Source organism: Sander lucioperca, chromosome 8, assembly GCF_008315115.2.
Source record: "Sander lucioperca isolate FBNREF2018 chromosome 8, SLUC_FBN_1.2, whole genome shotgun sequence".
Classification (NCBI taxonomy): Eukaryota; Metazoa; Chordata; class Actinopteri; order Perciformes; family Percidae; genus Sander; species Sander lucioperca.
Genome location: NC_050180.1, coordinates 4,595,486 through 4,617,542, shown reverse-complemented (window position 1 = coordinate 4,617,542; position 22,057 = coordinate 4,595,486). Strand labels below are relative to the sequence as shown.

The 22,057-nt window shown below is 41.8% G+C and overlaps 2 protein-coding genes across 2 annotated transcripts; both read left to right on the top strand.

The window, feature by feature from the left end:
- The first annotated feature begins 1,703 nt into the window (after positions 1-1,703).
- On the top strand, positions 1,704-4,239 carry LOC118495575 (collagen alpha-1(XII) chain-like). Its single transcript, XM_036004135.1, has 2 exons — positions 1,704-2,194; positions 3,971-4,239. The coding sequence occupies exons 1-2, from the start codon at positions 2,035-2,037 to the stop codon at positions 4,237-4,239; spliced, it is 429 nt and encodes a 142-aa protein (XP_035860028.1). The 5' UTR covers positions 1,704-2,034.
- Positions 4,226-20,811, top strand: LOC116043212 (collagen alpha-3(VI) chain-like). The gene is made up of 6 exons (XM_031289780.2): positions 4,226-4,557; positions 5,932-6,525; positions 11,955-12,584; positions 13,391-13,984; positions 19,446-20,072; positions 20,164-20,811. Exons 1-6 carry the CDS (start codon positions 4,296-4,298, stop codon positions 20,244-20,246), a joined length of 2,790 nt encoding a protein of 929 aa, XP_031145640.2. The 5' UTR covers positions 4,226-4,295; the 3' UTR covers positions 20,247-20,811.
- Positions 20,812-22,057: the final 1,246 nt, after the last annotated feature.

The window sequence follows — 22,057 nt, the reverse complement described above, 5'->3', positions numbered from 1 at the left end:
GTTGAAGCCAGTGAGTGTGTCTTCTACTACTTAGAGATGGCCAATTAAGTGCATTATACATTATACAGTGATGAGTAAGATAAGGACATCCAAGAACAAATCTACAAAGTCTATTATATACTGTGTTAAGTGGAACAAGGTCTGATCTAAATGCATTTTGATATACAACATCACAATAGTCAATAATTGGAAGTATAAGTTGAGAGGCAAGTTTTATACGAACACTGCGCGTAAAGCAATTCCGAGCTCAATATAAAACGTTGATTCCAAAGTTCACTTTGCGTAACACTTGCTCAATATGTAATTTGAATGAGAGTTCAGTATCAAGTCATACACCCAGATATTTAATCTTATCAACTTTATGCCGAGAAGAGCCATCATTACAGGTTATTACACAGGAACCAGATTTTGATTTGAGTTTTTGTCTGGTACCAAAGATAATATAATAGGACTTTGTTTTGTTAAGCAGTAATTTATTATGTAAAAACCAATCTTGAAGGATAATGAAGTCAGACTGAAGAGAAGCTTGAATTTGTGGTAGATTATGTTTAGATATATATATGACAGTGTCATCGGCATAAAGTTGAACACTACAGTTATTAAAAATTGATGGTAACTCATTTATATAAATAGAAAAAAAGAAGTGGTCCCAATGTTGAGCCCTGAGGCACTCCTCTGTCTTGAATCAAAAAATCTGATGTACTTCCCTGTAGGACTACACATTGTTTTCTATTATGCAAGTATGAATTAAACCACAGAACTGCATTTTCAGAGAGCCCGATATCATAAAGCTTATCTAATAGAAGATAACGATCAACAAAATCAAAAGCTTTAGTTAAATCAATAAAGATGGCACCTGTGAGTTCACCATTATCTGAAGCACAAAACAGATCATTGGTGAATTTAAGTAGGGCAGTAGTTGTGGAGTGATTGGACCTGAAGCCGGATTGAAATTTTTCAAAGACTTTAGCAATAGAACATATAATGGATATAGGTCTATAATTGTTTGGGTCAAGTACATCTCCAGTTTTATGGAGTGGTGTGATGCGTGCACATTTCCAGATAGATGGTAACTCACATGTCGACAAAGACATGTTGAATAAATCAGCAAGTGGATACATAAGAATATGGGAAGCTAGTTTAATAAACCTGTTTTCTATTCCATCAAGACCAGCACCACTGTTAACATTTAGATCATTAATTGCGTTCTGAACCTCAATTGGTAAAATTTTCCTAAAAGAAAAAGAACTGCAGCGGGGAGATGTAATACCAAAGGAACTTGAAGTCCAATGAGAGCTAGGCAATAAGTTAGAACAGACCGAGGAGAAATGCTGATTGAATGCTTGGGCAATAGACAAAGAGTCATGAAGTGTTGTATCAGCCACTCTTATTCGATTAATACAGTGTTTATCTGATGTATTAATAATGGTTTTGATTTTTTTCCAAAATTGCTTAGGATTCTTAAAATCACTAGTGAGACATTCTCTGTAGTAGTTTGATTTAGTATTACGAGTTTTTGTCTTGCTCAAATTTCTCAACTGCCTGTATATTTCCCAATCAGCACCATCCCTTGTCTGACGGAATGTTAACCACGCTTTGTCCCTCTGCCTAAACAGACTTATCAGTTCAGGGCTGATCCAAGGAAGATGTTTACCCTTGACCTTTGTAATTCTCCAGGGAGCATGTTTGTCTACAACATCAATAAACTCAGAATGCAGAAAGTCCCAAGCATCTTGTACATCTGGTATTAATTGGTATCTGTCCCAATTAATAGCAATCAAATCATTAATAAATACATCTAAATTTCATGGTGGGGGAACCCAGACTGGCCTGGGCCTGGATTTCCTGACTCGTACACACTTGACCACTGCTTCGGGCAGCCGCGCTGTTGATGGTGTGGCCCAAGTGGTAGTTGTGCTAACAGATGGGCGCTCCCAGGATGACGTGGCCGAGCCAGCTCAGGTGCTGTGGCTGGCAGGCGTGGAGGTGTTTGCAGTTGGAGTTCAGGATGCAGTTGATTCAGAGCTCAGGGACATGGCTAGCAAGCCCCATGACACTCATGTGTTCAGTGTAGACTCTTTCCTGACTTTGCGGGATATAATCCAAGATTTAGTAGTGGGGCTTTGTGACGCAGTGACCCGGTCAGAGGGTGGTCCTGTGGCAAATGAGGCCCCCGTGTCTGGAGGAGGGACAGGTAATGAAATGGGACCAGTGTCACTACCATTACTAATGTGTTTACATGTGCAGGACGAAGCTGCTGCATATGTGGCTGTGACTGGATTTTATTATTAACACAATCAAGTGTTTTTTTTAACCACAATAACATTTCACTATCCACCTGCAAAATTAACATCACTTGTTTTGTCTCACCACACTTAATATCCCCCTAATGCTTTAAAAAAAATCACAATTAGATCTGCATGTGATTGACATCCCTACAGCATCTCAGATTAGGGTGTAACAGTGGCACAGAAATATGCCTGTGCAAAGCCAGAACAAAAACAATGAGAATGTATTGAGAGAAAGCTATTTAAGTGATGGGACCATTCTGTGCTCATAAATTAGGTAGTGATTTAATTTCTGTGTTGGCATACAGCATAATCAATCATCAGGCATAATTTAAGACACCATTTCAAGGTGATGCTTGTTTGAATTAGACACAGCTGTGGTGAGAGGACACAATACAGACAGCAACAGAATAACATTGTAAAATCCATATATTGACACCTCAGACTGACATTTGTTCAGAAAACCTTTGGAAAAGAGAATGGACTCAAGGATGCCTCACCCTTTAAAACATCACATCTCAAATTCAATCAATGAGCTTTTAACCATAGCTAACCATGCACCACTGCTTATGTGTCTTGCATTTTGTATTCTTTTCTTTTGTGTCTTTATCAGTCACAATGTCTATCTGTGTAAAATATTGTCAATATTCTGTATTTGAAACAGCGATGAACCTGCTTGGACTCTGCAAAAGTACTTTGACAATAGTTTTATGTAGATGCTATGAAATTATATACAATATGTTACAATTAATTACCAGAAGTTACTGGAATGAAGAAATACATTCCATAAAAGGACATTTATTTTGCCAGCATATATGATTCAAATTAAAATGAATTCCAAACATCAATAATAAACACATTTGTAAAGATTTTACATGAAATCACATGCAATATATTATTATAATAAAGTATTGTAGGCCTCCAGGATATGCCACAGGGTCATGGCTGGTCACTTTATCTGAGGTCCATAACAAGAGTCTGCATGGGATGGCTGAACTCAATGAGAGTTTCTACAAAGGACACATCACACTAACATCATGATGGAATACCCTTTCTTTATAGTGAATAATAAAAATATTACTGAACCATGTAGTTAAATGTATTCATTATATTAATTATAACCAATTATTATCATTTCATAATACTTTTTAGTTTTAATTTTCCCTTCTTAAGGCTCAACAATTTGTTTTTATAAAAAAAATCTAGCTTTTCAGTTCACGGTCACTAAGTCACATTCAACATTTCTGACTATTTATCATTTTTTTCTTTTGGTAAAAATCAAAAATGATGTAGAGTTGATGGAGTTCTAATCTGCCCCTGATATGGGAAAACATTAGTTTTTCTGGAATTTAAATGTTTTTGACCTAATTAAGCTGTTATGATTGACCATCCTAGATGAGGAGAATTAGCTCATCAGTGGTTAGTATTCATACTGACAACAACAGTGCTGTACTCTGATTCATCAAACACATTGCATCACTTTAGGAAATCTCCTTGGTTCAGCCTACATGCAGTATGATGTGTTTTGCAATGTTTGATTGATTTGTTCACTTTCAATGTTACTTGACACACGCAATGATATGCTAGCACGAGTTCTTTGATTGGATTCTTTGTCTCTGCCTCACCATGTTAACACTTTCACAAGTTCCATTTTGTTTTGTTTTCTCTCTCTTCCCTTAAAGCACAAGATTCAGCTGACCTAGTACTCTTAATTGATGGATCAGAGAACGTTGGAGCAGCAAACTTCCCCTTTGTGCGCAATTTGGTTTTGAGAATCATTGAGCCCCTTGATGTGGGCAGGGACACTTTTCGTGTGGCCTTGGCCCTGTACAACGGCAACCCACAGATAAAGTTCTATCTAAATAGCTATGACAGCAAATCATCAGTCCTGGAAGCGGTGAAGGGCCTTTCCTACTCAGGGGGTGATGAATCTAACCTGGGGAGGAAGTAGCCAAGAGCCTTTTAAGCCAAACAGCTGGGGGCAGGGCCGACGAGGGTGTGCCCCAGATGTTGGTGGTTATGGGTGCTGGGCCGTCCACTGATGATACTGGTGCCGGTGACCGGGCCCTTAAGAGGGCCAGCGTTATCACATTCGGCGTGGCGATTGGTGACACGGCCAGTGCAGATCTGGAAGCAGTTGCTACAGATAAAAGTTTTGTCCTGTCAGCCCCTGATTTCAGAACAGTGGCGAGCACGGGTGACCAGCTGCTCCCATTCATTAACGGGGTGGTCCAGCGCACCATTATAGTTCAGAACGAGTTCACAGAAGGTATGTAACTTCTCTGTAAATGTTGGCGAGGCATTGTGGTTGTGGATGGGGACTTAAAAAAGGAAAAGCCCTAAAGAGCTCATAATGAATGTAATAATAGGTACAAGGTAATATATGCTTGTGCTAAACTTGAAATTGCTATAATCTCAATCGTAGTAAGGGCGTTTAACAGAAGTGGTAATAACACATTAAACATTAGGAAAGTATTGTTCTCTACTTGAAATTTGACTAAGCTGCTGCAAATGTATAGATCCACACAGTTCCATTGATCCATTGTAAAGACACCCAAGTCAACGATCTGAAAAGCTGCATAGAATTGCAGAATGGGTTGTCCCCATATCATATCACTCACATACTGTATACCCAAATATATTCCTTGAGAGAGCTGAAAGTGTTTTGTAGTTATAAGTTCCTGCATTGAATTGAATAATTTTGTTGTTTTGCAAACGCAAAATGCATGCAGTTTATGTCTAGATAGCTTTTTTGTTGTCAAACTTTGAGAAAGAGAAAGTTCTAACAATTAATACAAAGTTCCAACAATCATTGCAATGCGGAGAACAAACACACTGGAAGTACATGGCCCCCCTATTAGGCTTTGTCAAATTCAATTCAATTATTTTATGAACTATATGAATGACCAAGACATAAAAAACAGGTATCATCAATGGAAATGGCATTTCATTAAAGCAACACCAAAGCACTTTTCCTCTTCGGTCCCCCTACAGGTTGGAAGCGGAATTGTCCATTACTGTTACCATTACCATTATTCTTATGTCTCATGCGTACTACAGATCCGCTACCCGATCTGGCAAACATTGCATAGTGCAGTTATAGCCGATAGAGGGTCGCAAAGCGAATGCAGAAGTGCCGTTCACACTGTTACGAGTTGATGAACCACTGAAACAATTTTGGAAACATTATTTTAAGATACAAAAGAATCTTTGGTGTTGCTTCAAGGGCCAAAGTTCAGTGTCAATTCCAGGCTATGTATTTTAATTTCACATTTTTTTGATTAATCATTAATGTTATTCAGCATTTCTATTCATGTTCTAATCTTAAATTAAACTTTCTTTGGTACAATATATCTTGTCCATATGCAGCAAAAAATGATCTTTGATTTTGATTGCAAATCCTAATTCATACCTTATGAGAACACATGTAAAATTTTACATTTAGAACGCGTCCATATTTTTCCTCCTATGTCAATATTAGTTCACACATATGCTAAATAATCCGATCTAAATATAAATTATGAATCTAACTATTAAAATATATCCTTGGTGGGCTTTGGTAGCCCTTAGTACTTATAGATTTATTTTTATAAAATCTCTTAAAAACAGCTTTTATTCTCATATTAATGCATTTTCTTTTCAGTCTTGGCAGTTGGACCCCGAGACATCATTTTCCTCATCGACAGTACAATGGGTGCAACGCTTATCAACTCTGTGCGAGAATTCATCAAGCGTTTCGTCAACATCATGCCAATTGGTCCAGATGGAGTTCAAGTGGGTGTGGCCCAGTTCAGCAATATCCCTCGACTTGAGATGGATCTCAACTCTTATGGATCCAGGGAGGAATTAACTGCTGCTTTGGGCTCTATCAAACCGAGACCGGGACAGACAGTCAACATTGGAGCAGCCTTGGACTTTGTGCGGACGAATATGCTGCGACCTGAGAAAGGCAGTCGTATTCAACAGAGGGTACCCCAGGTTTTACTGTTGATGACCAGTAAAAAGTCAAGTGACAGTGTGGAAGCACCTGCTATAGCCCTGCAGCAACTGGGAGTATTGACTCTAGCTGCGGGTTCCAAGACTGCGACGGAGAACGAGCTGCAGCAGATTGCCTTTGATGACACTGTTGCGTTCTATTTGAAAGACTTCCGCTCACTGCTTCACTACCCAAAGGCAATTGTCGATGCACTCTCCACTATAGCTGGGGTGGTGGTGACTGGAGGACCCACTGAGCCAGGTACTGCTTTGTCTTTCACGAACATCTACTACATTTAAAAAAAATATTTTTTGTCATCATTCAGTCAATGAAATAGATCAAAGTGAAATATACAGATAAGTGACAACTTAAAGGAAAACCTTGAATAAATAAGTGTATAAACAACAAATGCAGATGCTTTGGAACAATTGTGCTGCGTGATAAAATTAAGCAATTGAAATCTTCCTTTGTTGTATGAAAAATGCCACTGAACAAGTGGGAAATTGTGGACCGACCCGCTTTCCGCAACTATCATCGAACCACCAAAAAGGGAAATGTCTTTTGGATGAATAAATGGTGTCCCATAAAACATGAGCCATGAAATACAATTTAAAAAAGTCAAATTTTAGCACCAAAGCTGTGATTTTGAAAGCATCGCAATCGCAGAGATTACAATACTCAGGGACAGTATTATAGAAAAAATTGTGATTATTACATGACTCTTTTGGAGCTAAATAATGCTAGTTTAGCTGTGTGCTTACTTAGTTGTATGTATTATCAATAGAACTAAGTTTTTAATTGAGTAAACAATTATTTAAATACTTAATATTAGTGGTGCTTTCACACCTGAGCAGTTTGGTCCACTTAACCAAAACCTAGAGCACTTCGTTGGATAGTTTGTTTGTTTGTGGTGGTGTGAAAGCTCATTAGAACTCTGGTCTGCTTGAAAAAACGGGTTCTCGGTACGCTTCCAAGTGCGCTAAAGTTGGTTCACTTAAGGTGAGAATCCAATACATAAAAACAGGGCATTTAACTAGCCTGCAATTTCAACCTTGCAGGCTTATATATGATTTAAGAGATGATAACTTTCGAATCCATAACGTATCATAACCACACATCGCTCCTTATCTGTGGAACAAAACATCATAATCTCTCTCTCATCAGGGGCTGTCCTCTCCTTCACCCACTGTCTGTCAGCTGTTCATATTTTTCCCCTTCTTCTTTTTATTTAAATTTCAAATTTTTACAACCTGTGACACACAACCAAGGTGGTTAGCGTCTGTCAACAACCCATAGATCCTATGGCGCCATTTTGATGCTAACAAGCACTCACCCGCCGTTAGCATTCCATTTACTGTCATTCATTTTGACGTCACTTTGACAGCGAATAACTTTACATCTGAAGCGTATAAAGACTCTATTTGTCCATTGTTTATTTCTAAAGAAACACGACAATGTATAAAAGGCTCCAATACCTTGTATCTCACATTATGACTCCATAGCAGACGTTTTTGTAAAAATAGGGTAATGATTGTGTCATAACCACGCGACTTCGTCGCATAGTAGAGGAATTACCGTATAGTACAGGAGAAGCTGGCAGGCAGTTTCGACTTACATTAGCTGTTTAAGTTTAATTACTAATGTTAACTACCATTTTAGTTAGCAATAATTAGCCTGTGTCTATGTTATCTCCTTACATATACCTACGCTCTCCGTCTCTGCAAGATTGGGAATGATTGAGATTTCTCTTGGCACAGCTACCAGAAGACTTACAACTTTCAGACAGGTTGCTCACATCACATTTACGTGGTCTTTGGTGTTTTTTGCCCCCATCGTCTCCTCCCAGGCAGCGCGGCAATGGTTATGTTTAGGGTTAAGGTTAGGGTTAGCTGTCTGGAAGGCGCCGTTGGAGGCAAAAAACACCATCGAGCCATTTACGTCGTCTCTCTCAGTGGAGGCTGCGCAGTAACGCTCAGCCATCACCGGAAAAGTGCTTCCAATATCCTTCACTGGTCTCCGTCCAGAGCAACGGGATCTGTTGGTCCAGTTTACATACTGTCTATGCACACAACACAGTCCATTGTGAACAGAGCTCAGTGAAAACAGTGTGTCACTTCCCGTCAATTCTCCCCACCCACCCCCAACCCAGTTCAGGTCCTTAGCGGACTGGGGCACACAACACAGAACGTTATATAGACATCGATCAACTCTGGGCCCCTGACCTGAAATCCCCAATAATTACCTATATCTTGAGTGTCCATTGCACGCCGGTGTGCCATCCACACATCCACAAGGACTCCCAGTGTCCCCTACTCCCAAACAACAGATCAGTCCAATATCAGAACAGTACAGCACAAATGGGCCATCAGCTTGGCAGCACCACGTGCTCAAGGCACAGTGCCCGAGGTCTCCGCCTCATCAAAGAATGGGACAATAAAGAAAAATAAAAGACAGAGGTACTGTCCGGTTATACGGGCAGTCATGAAAATAAAAGTAAAGACACTGTGGAAAAAGCCAATGCGACTTAAGAATACCGATTCACAAAAAGGGTTTCATATGTTTGAACAGAAGAAGCATAGCTGAACACAGCCGAAACACGTTGCTACATCTCCGCTGCGACGATAATGTGGTCCACGGCGGTCCCATCTGGGCCAGGCAAAGTCAATTCAACCATGCCAGTTGAACGCCAACCATGCCAGCCAAGGCTAGTAGAGTCTTTAAAAGTACATAACGTAAATACACAAACAGCAATAAGAAAAGCTTGAGATAACATTAGCAAAGGGACGCCTGCAGCTATGACTCTTGAGGCAGTCTTACCAGAACAGTACACCGCGAAGCGGGGGGTTAGCTTGCGCCAGCATGCTGGGAGCTAACAGTGGACTATTGCTGAAAGCTATCAAGCCACCCCAGTCCCCCGTAAGGGCGTGAAGCTAGTAAAAACCAGCTATTCAGGCAGTTTTAACGTAGCCGTTATGTTGCCAGGCAAAATCAGTCCTCCGTGGGTCCCGAAATGCGTCGGCGCTGAGAAGAGATGAAATCCATGGCAGCCTCAGGGGAAGTGAGTTGGCTTTTTAGCCCCTCTCCGGTCCTAATGAATAACTTGGCTGGAAAGTGCAGAGTGGGCCTGAAGCCCAGGTTATAGAGCTGTTTCATCATATGTCAGTATGCAGAGCGTTGCTTGATTACCTCGGGAGAGTAGTCCTCAAAGATGTGGATCGGGGAGCCCTTGTATTTCAGCTTGCCCTGAAGCCTTCGAGCCTTGCGTACAACCAACTCCCGGGTCTGAAATCTGTGGAACTACAACACAACAGCTCGGCTTCTCGTCGGGGCTCAGTCTCTGGGCTAACGTTCAGTAAACTCATTCCAGTTCCGGGTCTGTTTGCCAAGAACCTCCGCTAAAATTTGAGGAAAACAAGCCATCGGTTGAGCACCTCCAATGTTCTCAGGGAGGCCGACTCTTCTTAAATTTATATCTTCGGTGTCTGTTTTCAAGATCGATGAGTTTAGCTTGTAGCTTAGCGTTCACCTCAGACACCGCAGCTAGCTTAGCCTCCACATTTTTCACGTCATGGCTCGTGTTAGCAAATTGTCTCCAATGATGAAAGACACTGTTGGTGATCCAATATAGTAGTCTGGATATACTCTAGTCTTGCCTCGAGTTTGGAAAACGCCGTGTTGAATTTGGCATGGAAAGGCTTGATCTCAGTCAGAAGCGAGGCCTTGTGCTCAGCTAGCGTGGCCGTTAGCGTGGCTACCACGATGCTTGGCAATGAATCAACCTTCTTCGGGACGTCTATTTTCGACTTGCTGGCCATCCTCTAGTCGTGGCAAGGTGCTGCCAAATATAGTTGAATATAAGTAGTTGTCACAGCGCTTTGGCTGGACTGTAAAGAAGGTTAAAGATAAGGAGAGTGGGAGCGAGGGAAGAACACGACCGCTCCACCACACCGCCACACCGGAAGCCTTTTCCAGTGTTGGCAACTCTTTTCCAATGAAAGTCGCTAGCACCAGCTCCAAAAGTCGCTAAAAGTAGCTAGATGACTTCATACGCTCATTTGCATATTTGTGACGTCATTACGCAATCATTTGCATAAAGCTTAGTGGTTGTGTCAGCAAGGTAGATACAAAGAAATAGAAATCTTTAGCCAACTAATCACAAATTCAATACAGGAATTTATTTTACCTTGTAATTATTACTTAGGTAGCCTATATTTGAAGTAAAAAAACAAAATTCTACAAAGGGAGGGAAAAAGTAACCCGGTCTCACGCCAGTTCGTAAATAGTTATTTTTATTTATTGATACGTGTACAGGTCACAATTTTCTCATTTATTTCGTGTATAGGTAACGATTTTCGACCGTTACCATTTCATAAACTGCCACGGGGAAATTAAACGCCACATGCCCGCAACAACAACGGGACGGACCGCCACACAGGGATGCGGTCCCCGGGCGCAGGGACACGATCAGCGGTCTCTGTGGCACGCAACAACAGGGACATGAAACACCACAACAACGGGAGAGTTGAGGTTAGGAAAAAAAGAACTGGAAAAGGAACCGTAAAAAAGAACTGGGAAAGGAACCGCCACATGTCGGACATGCCGACAACAATGGGACAGTTGTGGTTAGGAAGACAATAACACGGAAAGGAACTGCAACACGCAGGACGCAAACACCGGTCTCCGGGGTGAAAGTCCTGTATTGTTTGACCCATCCACCACCCCGACCAACCTCCCTACGCTTTTCATACTACCCCCTACCGTTGTGCTGTGATCACGAAATATGCTTCCCATTTAAATACATTAAATTAAAATTCGTAATCACTACACGAAAAAAACGACATATTCATGTCCTCTTCATGAATCAATAGATTCAATAACGTGACCATTTCACGAACTGCCATGAGACTGGGCTGGAAAAAGATCAATAAAGAATTCTCAAAGAAGGCTGGCTTGCCCAGGACCAGGCCAGCTCAGCAGCGTCTTTCTCCCGTCGCGTCCCACTATCTCTCCTACCTACATCGGCCCCCACACCCTTCTCCCCTCTCTACCTGCCTGCGCACTGTGCACAGTGCCTCTGCACATGAGGAGAGAGGGGAGGGGCTGCTCCTCTGCTCCTCAGTCACAGAACAGAAGAGAGAGGTGACTGTTTTGGCAGCCACAGGAGAGAAATACCTTGCATGGTCGCTGGACAATACTACAGAAAGTCGCCAGATTTGTCGCTAGTCGCTTTGTGAAACAAAGTCGCTAAGGGGGTCTGAAAAGTTGCTAAATCTAGCGACAAATTCACTAAGTTGGCAACACTGACCTTTTGTGAACTTAATTTAAATAAGTGATGACCAGCAACATACATTGCCAGGAAACACATTAAGTTACAAATTCACTGCCTTTAGCCTTCAGCATCTCAGAGATCATTTCTGTTTTTTCCATTGCTGAGAGACAACAAAATAATATTTCTGGGGGGTGGGCTTTGATAAATGTGTGGCCTCTTACCTGACTATTAGTTTACAGTGATGAGAACGAGTGCCCAAAGGAAAGACTCAACTTCATAGCATATACAGATAACTGTTTCAATGGGCATCATTTGAGCTATTATTGTGTCACTAACAGTGTTACATCATCCAGAGACTGAAATTATATGTACTTAGTATTACAAAGAGGACAATTTGTTTTGTTTTTGTGCTTTTCCCTAGTGATGGAGATAACCACAGTGCAGACTCAAAAAGTGGTTCGAGACATTGTCTTCCTTGTGGATGGATCAAACTACGTTGGCAGCAGTAACTTTCCCTATGTGAGAGCTTTCATCCTCAACGTGGTCAACCAGCTGGATGTACGTCCTGACAGAGTCAGGATTGGTCTCCTGCAGTTTGCTGAGAGCCAAAATATTGAATTTCATCTGAACAGCTACAGTAGCAGGCAAGATGTTGTGAATAAAATCTCTCAACTCAGGCTGACTGGAGGCTCAGTTTTGAATACAGGAGCTGCCATGAATTATGCCCTTGCCAACATGTTCCAGCCATCAACTGGGTCACGTAGGAAGCAGGGAGTCCAGCAGGTGTTGGTTCTGATCACAGGTGGTCCAGTCCAGGATCAGGCTAAAAACGCAGCTGACAAATTGGCTCTTGCTGGTGTTTTGACCTTCACAGTCAGTTCTGGGCAAGCAGATGAAGCCCTAATGAGAACAGTTGCCTTTGTTGAAGATTTGGCTTACCATGAAACAAGCTTCTCAAATTTGCCAGCTCTGGCTGAACAAATAATGCCAAAGTTGATAACAGTGGTTGGTGATACAGATGTGACAGAAACAACATTCCCTGTGGAAACTGGTGAGTTTTTTTGTATATCTCCGTTTCAATTAATGAAACACATGTTATTTTATGAACTATATGAATGACCAAGACATAAAAAACAGGTATCATCAATGGAAATGGCATTTCATTAAACACCAAAGCACTTTTCCTCTTCGGTCCCCCTATAGGTTGGAAGCGGAATTGTCCATTACTGTTACCATTACCATTATTCTTATGTCTCATGCGAACTACAGATCCGCTACCCGATCTGGCAAACATTGCATAGTGCGGTTATAGCCGATAGAGGGTCGCAAAGTGAATGCAGAAGTGCCGTTCACCCTGTTATGAGTTGATGAACCACTGAAACGATTTTGGAAACATTATTTTAAGGTACAAAAGAATCTTTGGTGTTGCTTCAAGGGCCAAAGTCTAGTGTCAATTCCAGGCTATGTATTTTAATTTCACATTTTGTTGATAAATCATTAATGTTATTCAGCATTTCTCTTCATGTCCTAATCTTAAATTAAACTTTCTTTGGTACAATATATCTTGTCCGTATGCAGCAAAAAAATTATCTTTGATTTTGGTTGCAAATCCTGATTCATACCTTATGAGAACACATGTAAAATTTTACATTTAGAAGGCGTCCATATTTTTCCTCCTATGTCAATATTAGTTCACACATATGCTAAATAATCCAATCTAAATATAAATTATGAATCTAACTATTAAAATATATCCTTGGTGGGCTTTGGTAGCCCTTAGTACAATAGATTTATTTTTATAAAATCTCTTAAAAACAGCTTTTATTCTCATATTAATGCATTTTCTTTTCTTTTCAGTCTTGGCAGTTGGACCACGAGACATCATTTTCCTCATCGACAGTACAATGGGTGCAACGCTTATCAACTCTGTGCGAGAATTCATCAAGCGTTTCGTCAACATCATGCCAATTGGTCCAGATGGAGTTCAAGTGGGCGTGGCCCAGTTCAGCAATATCCCTCGACTTGAGATGGATCTCAACTCCTATGGATCCAGGGAGGAATTAACTGCTGCTTTGGGCTCTATCAAACCGAGACCGGGACAGACAGTCAACATTGGAGCAGCCTTGGACTTTGTGCGGACGAATATGCTGCGGCCTGAGAAAGGCAGTCGTATTCAACAGGGGGTACCCCAGGTTTTACTGTTGATGACCAGTAAAAAGTCAAGTGACAGTGTGGAAGCACCTGCTATAGCCCTGCAGCGACTGGGAGTATTGACTCTAGCTGCGGGTTCCAAGACTGCGACGGAGAACGAGCTGCGGCAGATTGCCTTTGCTGACAGTGTTGCGTTCTATTTGAAAGACTTCCGCTCACTGCTTCGCTACCCAAAGGCAACTGTCGATGCGCTCTCCACTCTAGCTGGGGTGGTGGTGACTGAAGGACCCACTGAGCCAGGTACTGCTTTGTCTTTCACGAACATCTACTACATTTTAAAAATAACTTTTGTCATCATTCAGTCAATGAAATTGATGAAAGTGAAATACACAGATAAGTGACAACTTAAAGGAAACCCTTGAATACATAAGTGGAAACACAACAAATGCAGATGCTTCGGAACAATTGTGCTGCGTGATAAAATTAAGCAATTGAAATCTTCCTTTGTTGTATGAAAAATCAAAAAAAAAAAGTGGGAAACTGTGGACCGACCCGCTTTCCACCACTATCATCAAACCACCAAAAAGGGAAATGTCTTTTGGATGAATGAATGGTGTCCCATGAAACATGAGACATGAAATACAATTTTAAAAAAAGTCAAATTTTAGCACCAGAGCTGTGATTTTGAAAGCATCGCAGTCGCAGATTACAATACTCAGGGATAGTATTGTGAAAAAATTATTACATGACTTTTGGAGCTAAATAATGCTAGTTTAGCTGTATGCTTATTTAGTTGTATGTATTATCAATATAACTAAGTTTTTAATTGAGTAAACAATTATTTAAATACTTAATATTAGTGGTGCTTTCACACCTGAGCAGTTTGGTCCACATAACCAAACCCTAGAGCACTTCGTTGGATAGTTGGGTTTGTTTGTGGTGGTGTGAAAGCTCATTAGAACTCTGGTCTGCTTGAAAAAACGGGTTCTCGGTACGCTTCCAAGTGCGCTAAAGTTGGTTCACTTAAGGTGAGAATGCAATCCAACCAAAATAAAAGAAGTGAACCAAAAACAGGGCATTTAACTAGCCTATATATGATTTAAGAGATGATAACTTTCAAATCCATAACGTATCATAACCACACATCGCTCCTTATCTGTGGAACAAAACTCTCTCTCTCATCAGGGGCTGTCCTCTCCTTCACCCACTGTCTGTCAGCTGCTCATATTTTTCACCTTCTTTTTTTTTTTTCTTTTTTTTTCAACTCTTTTTATTTAAATTTCAAATTTTTACAACCTGTGACACACAACCAAGGTGGTTAGCGTCTGTCAACAACCCTTAGATCCTATGGCGCCATTTTGATGCTAATAAGCACTCACCCGCCGTTAGCAATCCATTTACTGTCATTCATTTTGACGTCACTTTGACAGCGAATAACTTAACATCTGAAGTGTTTAAAGACTCTATTTGTCCATTGTTTATTTCTAAAGAAACACGACAATGTATAAAAGGCTCCATTACCTTGTATCTCCCGTTATGACTCCGTAGCAGACGTTTTTATAAAAATAGGCTAATGATTGTGTCATGACCACGCAACTTACTGTCGCATAGTAGAGGAATTACCATATAGTACAGGAGAAGCTCGCAGGCAGTTTGGACTTACATTAGCTGTTTAAGTTTAATTACTAATGTTAACTAGCATTTTAGTTAGCAATAATTAGCCTGTGCCCATGTTATCTCCTTATATATACCTATGCTCTCCGTCTCTGCAAAATTGGCAATGATTGAGATTTCTCTTGGCACAGCTACCAGAAGACTTACAACTTTCAAACAGGTTGCTCACGTCACATTGACGTGGTCTTTGGTGTTTTTTGCCCCCAAAGTCTCCTCCCAGGCAGCGCGGCAATGGTTATGTTTAGGGTTAAGGTTAGGGTTAGCTGCCTGGAAGGCGCCGTTGGAGGCAAAAAACACCATCGAGCCATTTACGTCATCTCTCTCAGTTGGAGGCTGCTCAGTAATGCTCAGACATCACCGGAAAAGTGCTTCTAATATCCTTCACTGGTCTCCGTCCAGAGCAACGGGATCTGTTGGTCCAGTTTACATACTGTCTATGCACACAACACAGTCCATTGTGAACAGAGCTCAGTGAAAACAGTGTGTCACTTCCCATCAATTCTCCCCACCCACCCCCAAACCAACCCAGTTCAGGTCCTTAGCGGACTGGGGCACACAACACAGAACGTTACATAGACATCGATCAACTCTGGGCCCCTGACCTGAAATCCCCAATAATTACCTATATCTTGAGTGTCCATTGCACGGCGGTGTGCCATCCGCACATCCACAAGGACTCCCAGTGTCCCCAACTCCCAAACAACAGATCAGTCCAATATCAGAACAGTACAGCACAAACGGGCCATCAGCTTGGCAGCACCACGTGCTAAAGGCACAGTGCCCGAGGTCTCCGCCTCATCAAAGAAAGGGACAATAAAGAAAAATAAAAAACAGAGGTACTGTCCTGTTATACGGGCAGTCATGAAAATAAAAGTAAAGACACTGTGGAAAAAGCCAATGCGACTTAAGAATACCGATTCACAAAAAGGGTTTCATATGTTTGAACAGAAGAAGCATAGCTGAACACAGCCGAAACACGTTGCTACATCTCCGCCTCGACGATAATGTGGTCCACGGCGGTCCCATCTGGGCCAGGCAAAGTCAATTCAACCGTGCCAGTTGAACGCCAACCATGCCAGCCAAGGCTAGTAGAGTCTTTAAAGTACATAACGTAAATACACAAACGGCAATAAGAAAAGCTTGAGATAACATTAGCAAAGGGACGCTTGAGGTAACATTAGCAACCTGCAGCTATGACTCTTGAGGCAGTCTTACCAGAACAGTACACCGCGAAGCGGGGGGTTAGCTTGCGCCAGCATGCTGGGAGCTAACAGTGGACTATTGCTGAAAGCTATCAAGCCACCCCAGTCCCCCGTAAGGGCGTGAAGCTAGTAAAAACCAGCTATTCAGGCAGTTTTAACGTAGCCGTTATGTTGCCAGGCAAAATCAGTCCTCCGTGGGTCCCGAGATGCGTCGGCGCTGAGAAGAGATGAAATCCATGGCAGCCTCAGGGGAAGTGAGTTGGCTTTTTAGCCCCTCTCCGGTCCTAATGAATAACTTGGCTGGAAAGTGCAGAGTGGGCCTGAAGCCCAGGTTATAGAGCTGTTTCATCATATGTCAGTATGCAGAGCGTTGCTTGATTACCTCGGGAGAGTAGTCCTCAAAGATGTGGATCGGGGAGCCCTTGTATTTCAGCTTGCCCTGAAGCCTTCGAGCCTTGCGTACAACCAACTCCCGGGTCTGAAATCTGTGGAACTACAACACGACAGCTCGGCTTCTCGTCGGGGCTCAGTCTCTGGGCTAACGTTCAGTAAACTCGTTCCAGTTCCGGGTCTGTTCGCCAAGAACCTCCGCTAAAATTTGAGGAAAACAAGCCATCGGTTGAGCACCTCCAATGTTCTCAGGGAGGCCGACTCTTCTTAAATTTATATCTTTGGTGTCTGTTTTCAAGATCGATGAGTTTAGCTTGTAGCTTAGCGTTCACCTCAGACACCGCAGCTAGCTTAGCCTCCACATTTTTCACGTCATGGCTTGTGTTAGCAAATTGTCTCCAATGATGAAAGACACTGTTGGTGATCCAATATAGTAGTCTGGATATACTCTAGTCTTGCCTCGAGTTTGGAAAACGCCGTGTTGAATTTGGCATGGAAAGGCTTGATCTCAGTCAGAAGCGAGGCCTTGTGCTCAGCTAGCGTGGCCGTTAGCGTGGCTACCACGATGCTTGGCAATGAATCAACCTTCTTCGGGACGTCTATTTTCGACTTGCTGGCCATCCTCTAGTCGTGGCAAGGTGCTGCCAAATATAGTTGAATATAAGTAGTTGTCACAGCGCTTTGGCTGGACTGTAAAGAAGGTTAAAGATAAGGAGAGTGGGAGCGAGGGAAGAACACGACCGCTCCACCACACCGCCACACCGGAAGCCTTTTCCAGTGTTGGCAACTCTTTTCCAATGAAAGTCGCTAGCACCAGCTCCAAAAGTCGCTAAAAGTAGCTAGATGACTTCATACGCTCATTTGCATATTTGTGACGTCATTATGCAATAATTTGCATAAAGCTTAGTGGTTGTGTCAGCAAGGTAGATACAAAGAAATAGAAATCTTTAGCCAACTAATCACAAATTCAATACAGGAATTTATTTTACCTTGTAATTATTACTTAGGTAGCCTATATTTGAAGTAAAAAAACAAAATTCTACAAAGGGAGGGAAAAAGTAACCCGGTCTCACGCCAGTTCGTAAAATTTTAAAAATTTTATTTATTGATACGTGTACAGGTCACAATTTTCTCGTTTATTTCATGTACAGGTAACGATTTTCGACCGTTACCATTTCACGAACTGTCACGGGGAAATTAAACGCCACACGGCCGCGACAACAACGGGACGGACCGCCACACAGGGATGCGGTCCCCGGGCGCAGGGACACGATCAGCGGTCTCTGTGGCACGCAACAACAGGGACATGAAACACCACAACAACGGGAGAGTTGAGGTTAGGAAAAAAAGAACTGGAAAAGGAACCGTAAAAAAGAACTGGGAAAGGAACCGCCACATGTCGGACATGCCGACAACAACGGGACGGTTGTGGTTAGGAAGACAATAACACGGAAAGGAACTGCAACACGCAGGACGCGAACCCCGGTCTCCGGGGTGAAAGTCCTGTATTGTTTGACCCATCCACCACCCCGACCAACCTCCCTACGCTTTTCATACTACCCCCTACCGTTGTCGTGCTGTGATCACGAAATATGCTTCCCATTTAAATACATTAAATTAAAATTCGTAATCACTACACGAAAAAAACGACATATTCATGTCCTCTTCATGAATCAATAGATTCAATAACGTGACCATTTCACGAACTGCCATGAGACTGGGCTGGAAAAAGATCAATAAAGAATTCTCAAAGAAGGCTGGCTTGCCCAGGACCAGGCCAGCTCAGCAGCGTCTTTCTCCCGTCGCGTCCCGCTATCTCTCCTACCTACATCGGCCCCCACACCCTTCTCCCCTCTCTATCTGCCTGCGCACAGTGCCTCTGCACATGAGGAGAGAGGAGAGGGGCTGCTCCTCTGCTCCTCAGTCACAGAACAGAAGAGAGAGGTGACTGTTTTGGCGGCCACAGGAGAGAAATACCTTGCATGGTTGCTGGACAATACTACAGAAAGTCGCCAGATTTGTCGCTAGTCGCTTTGTGAAACAAAGTCGCTAAGGGGGTCTGAAAAGTTGCTAAATCTAGCGACAAATTCACTAAGTTGGCAACACTGACCTTTTGTGAACTTAATTTAAATAAGTGATGACCAGCAACATACATTGCCAGGAAACACATTAAGTTACAAATTCACTGCCTTTAGCCTTCAGCATCTCAGAGATCATTTCTGTTTTTTCCATTGCTGAGAGACAACAAAATAATATTTCTGGGGGGTGGGCTTTGATAAATGTGTGGCCTCTTACCCGACTATTAGTTTACAGTGATGAGAACGAGTGCCCAAAGGAAAGACTCAACTTCATAGCATATACAGATAACTGTTTCAATGGGCATCATTTGAGCTATTATTGTGTCACTAACAGTGTTACATCATCCAGAGACTGAAATTATATGTACTTAGTATTACAAAGAGGACAATTTGTTTTGTTTTTGTGCTTTTCCCTAGTGATGGAGATAACCACAGTGCAGACTCAAAAAGTGGTTCGAGACATTGTCTTCCTTGTGGATGGATCAAACTACGTTGGCAGCAGTAACTTTTCCTATGTGAGAGCTTTCATCCTCAACGTGGTCAACCAGCTGGATGTACGTCCTGACAGAGTCAGGATTGGTCTCCTGCAGTTTGCTGAGAGCCAAAATATTGAATTTCATCTGAACAGCTACAGTAGCAGGCAAGATGTTGTGAATAAAATCTCTCAACTCAGGCTGACTGGAGGCTCAGTTTTGAATACAGGAGCTGCCATGAATTATGCCCTTGCCAACATGTTCCAGCCATCAACTGGGTCACGTAGGAAGCAGGGAGTCCAGCAGGTGTTGGTTCTGATCACAGGTGGTCCAGTCCAGGATCAGGCTAAAAACACAGCTGACAAATTGGCTCTTGCTGGTGTTTTGACCTTCACAGTCAGTTCTGGGCAAGCAGATGAAGCCCTAATGAGAACAGTTGCCTTTGTTGAAGATTTGGCTTACCATGAAACAAGCTTCTCAAATTTGCCAGCTCTGGCTGAACAAATAATGCCAAAGTTGATAACAGTGGTTGGTGATACAGATGTGACACAAACAATTCCTGAGGAAACTGGTGAGTTTTTTTATATCTCTGTTTCAATTAATGAAACAAATGTGACTTACATAAAGGTTTCCCTGGTAACATTGTTTTTGTTTTCCCTCAGATGTTGTTGCTGGAGCTGAAAGAGATGTTGCCTTTCTCATTGATGGCACAGAAAATGTCAGAAGAGATTTTGCCTACATCTGAGATTTTATCGTTAAAGTCTTTGAACCAGTTGATATTGGAAGTGTATTTTCTGCCTTTGCATCCAAAGCCAAACTATTTTTAAATATGTAAATGTAAATGTAAATGAGTGTTTGTCACTTGTGGTAAAAAAAAACTGAACAAGACCGGTGTGCAGACAAGAAAGGGTTGCTCTGGGTTTTTTTTACGGAGCAGCCACAAACACAATATAATCATCACAGTCAAAATGTCACCAGCTTTCAATAGTAGGCCCTTTATGTAGCCAGCAGCCTGCTGCAGGTTATTGAATGTCGAACAGCTCGACTCACAGCGTGTAACCGCCCTTCCACTAACATCCAGTCATATCTCTGAGCTTCTTTCTGCTTCATATAGTCAGTCACTGGTTGACTCTTGTGCACACACTTACTTGCTGAGACTTCTTGAGGAAATGGGACAACGGGGACTCAAAGCGGTGTTAGCAGGAGATACTAAACACTGGGGAGACGCTGCTTCACTGTTTACAAAGCTTTCAAATGTCTGTAAGGAAACATAAAGAATTGTAATCTTTGTGCAATAAATGTTCAAGCCACATGTGCATTAAGTCTGCTTGATTCTCCAAATGTTTTGGCTGTTTCCTCCATCAGGGCCATGTTGGAGGCTAAGCGTGACAGTTCCTTCTTCACCTTTTGAGACAGCAGTTTGGAAAGCTCTGGAACAAGCGGGTAAGTGAGGAGACCTCGAGCTGAGATTGTGTCAATATTTACGGTTGTTTCCCATTTCCTTACACAGTCAGTCCATCTGTTAGTTACTGTAAGTACAGCAGCATATTGCTGCCACTGTGACCAACAGAGGATTGGAAATCAGTCTGAAATATCGTGAAAAAAAAGTTTAAATGAGAGCATTTTTATGTTATAGCAAGATATTTTAAATCTGACGGGATTCTTATTACTAGATACCAGAGATGGGAGTAAGTCACACATGGGCAAGTCACAAGCAAGTCTCAAGTCTTAACCTTCAAGTCTCAAGCAAGTCCAAGTCATTTTTTTGTGACAATCAAGCAAGTCAAGTCAAGTCAAGTCATAGCTTTGGATCAAGCAAGTCACAAGTCAAGTCATACAAAAGTTTCCATTTTTAAACAAGCTACAGACCGTGGTTATGAACTGCTGGAGTTTTATTTGCATTTTTTCCTACTCAATATTCAAAAGACATTGCGTCCAAGCCACATACATCTGAACACTTTAAATTTATACAGATAAAAGCACAGTCTAAAACTGATATTAGGCCAACAATAAATCAACATACATATTTGTTCAATATGCCTCAAACATGACGTCAAATCATGAAATTCATTCAAACAATTCAAGTATAATGGTTTCTAGTCAAATAATATTCTTCAAACATGCCTCACTTTTATGGGACAGAAACACATCCAACACAGAGGGATCCATGACGTTAAGTTACTAGCCGTAGCCAGTCTCGTTTACTGCAGGTCTGCTGCCGCATGCCGCCGCGTCATCATATTAACGGGTTCCCGCGCATGCAACAGCACTAAAATCATAAAGTTAACTCTTCCTCAATATCAGAAGGGGAAAATATACATTTATTAAACAGAAAGTCAAGTCTTTTCAAGTCATTTGACTCAAGTCTAAGTCAAGTCTCAAGTCATGAATATCAACTTATGTTACTTATGTTGGAGCTAACCTAACGGCCAAACTAGCTCTACGTGACCCAAATATTACTCGATTTGTCGGGAGTCAGTAGATGTACAGATCCCCATGTCTGGCAAGCATCGCTAAATCTAATTTAACATGAAGATAGATAGATAGATAGATAGA

Bases quoted from the DNA above. Each gene is read 5' to 3' on its own strand.
- LOC118495575 (XM_036004135.1), top strand. From the start codon at position 2,035: ATGGCTAGCAAGCCCCATGACACTCATGTGTTCAGTGTAGACTCTTTC. The intron at 2,195-3,970 runs GTAATGAAATGG...CTTCCCTTAAAG, and splicing joins CGTGTCTGGAGGAGGGACAG to CACAAGATTCAGCTGACCTA.
- LOC116043212 (XM_031289780.2), top strand. From the start codon at position 4,296: ATGTTGGTGGTTATGGGTGCTGGGCCGTCCACTGATGATACTGGTGCC. The intron at 4,558-5,931 runs GTATGTAACTTC...TTTTCTTTTCAG, and splicing joins TCAGAACGAGTTCACAGAAG to TCTTGGCAGTTGGACCCCGA. The intron at 13,985-19,445 runs GTACTGCTTTGT...GCTTTTCCCTAG, and splicing joins TGAAGGACCCACTGAGCCAG to TGATGGAGATAACCACAGTG.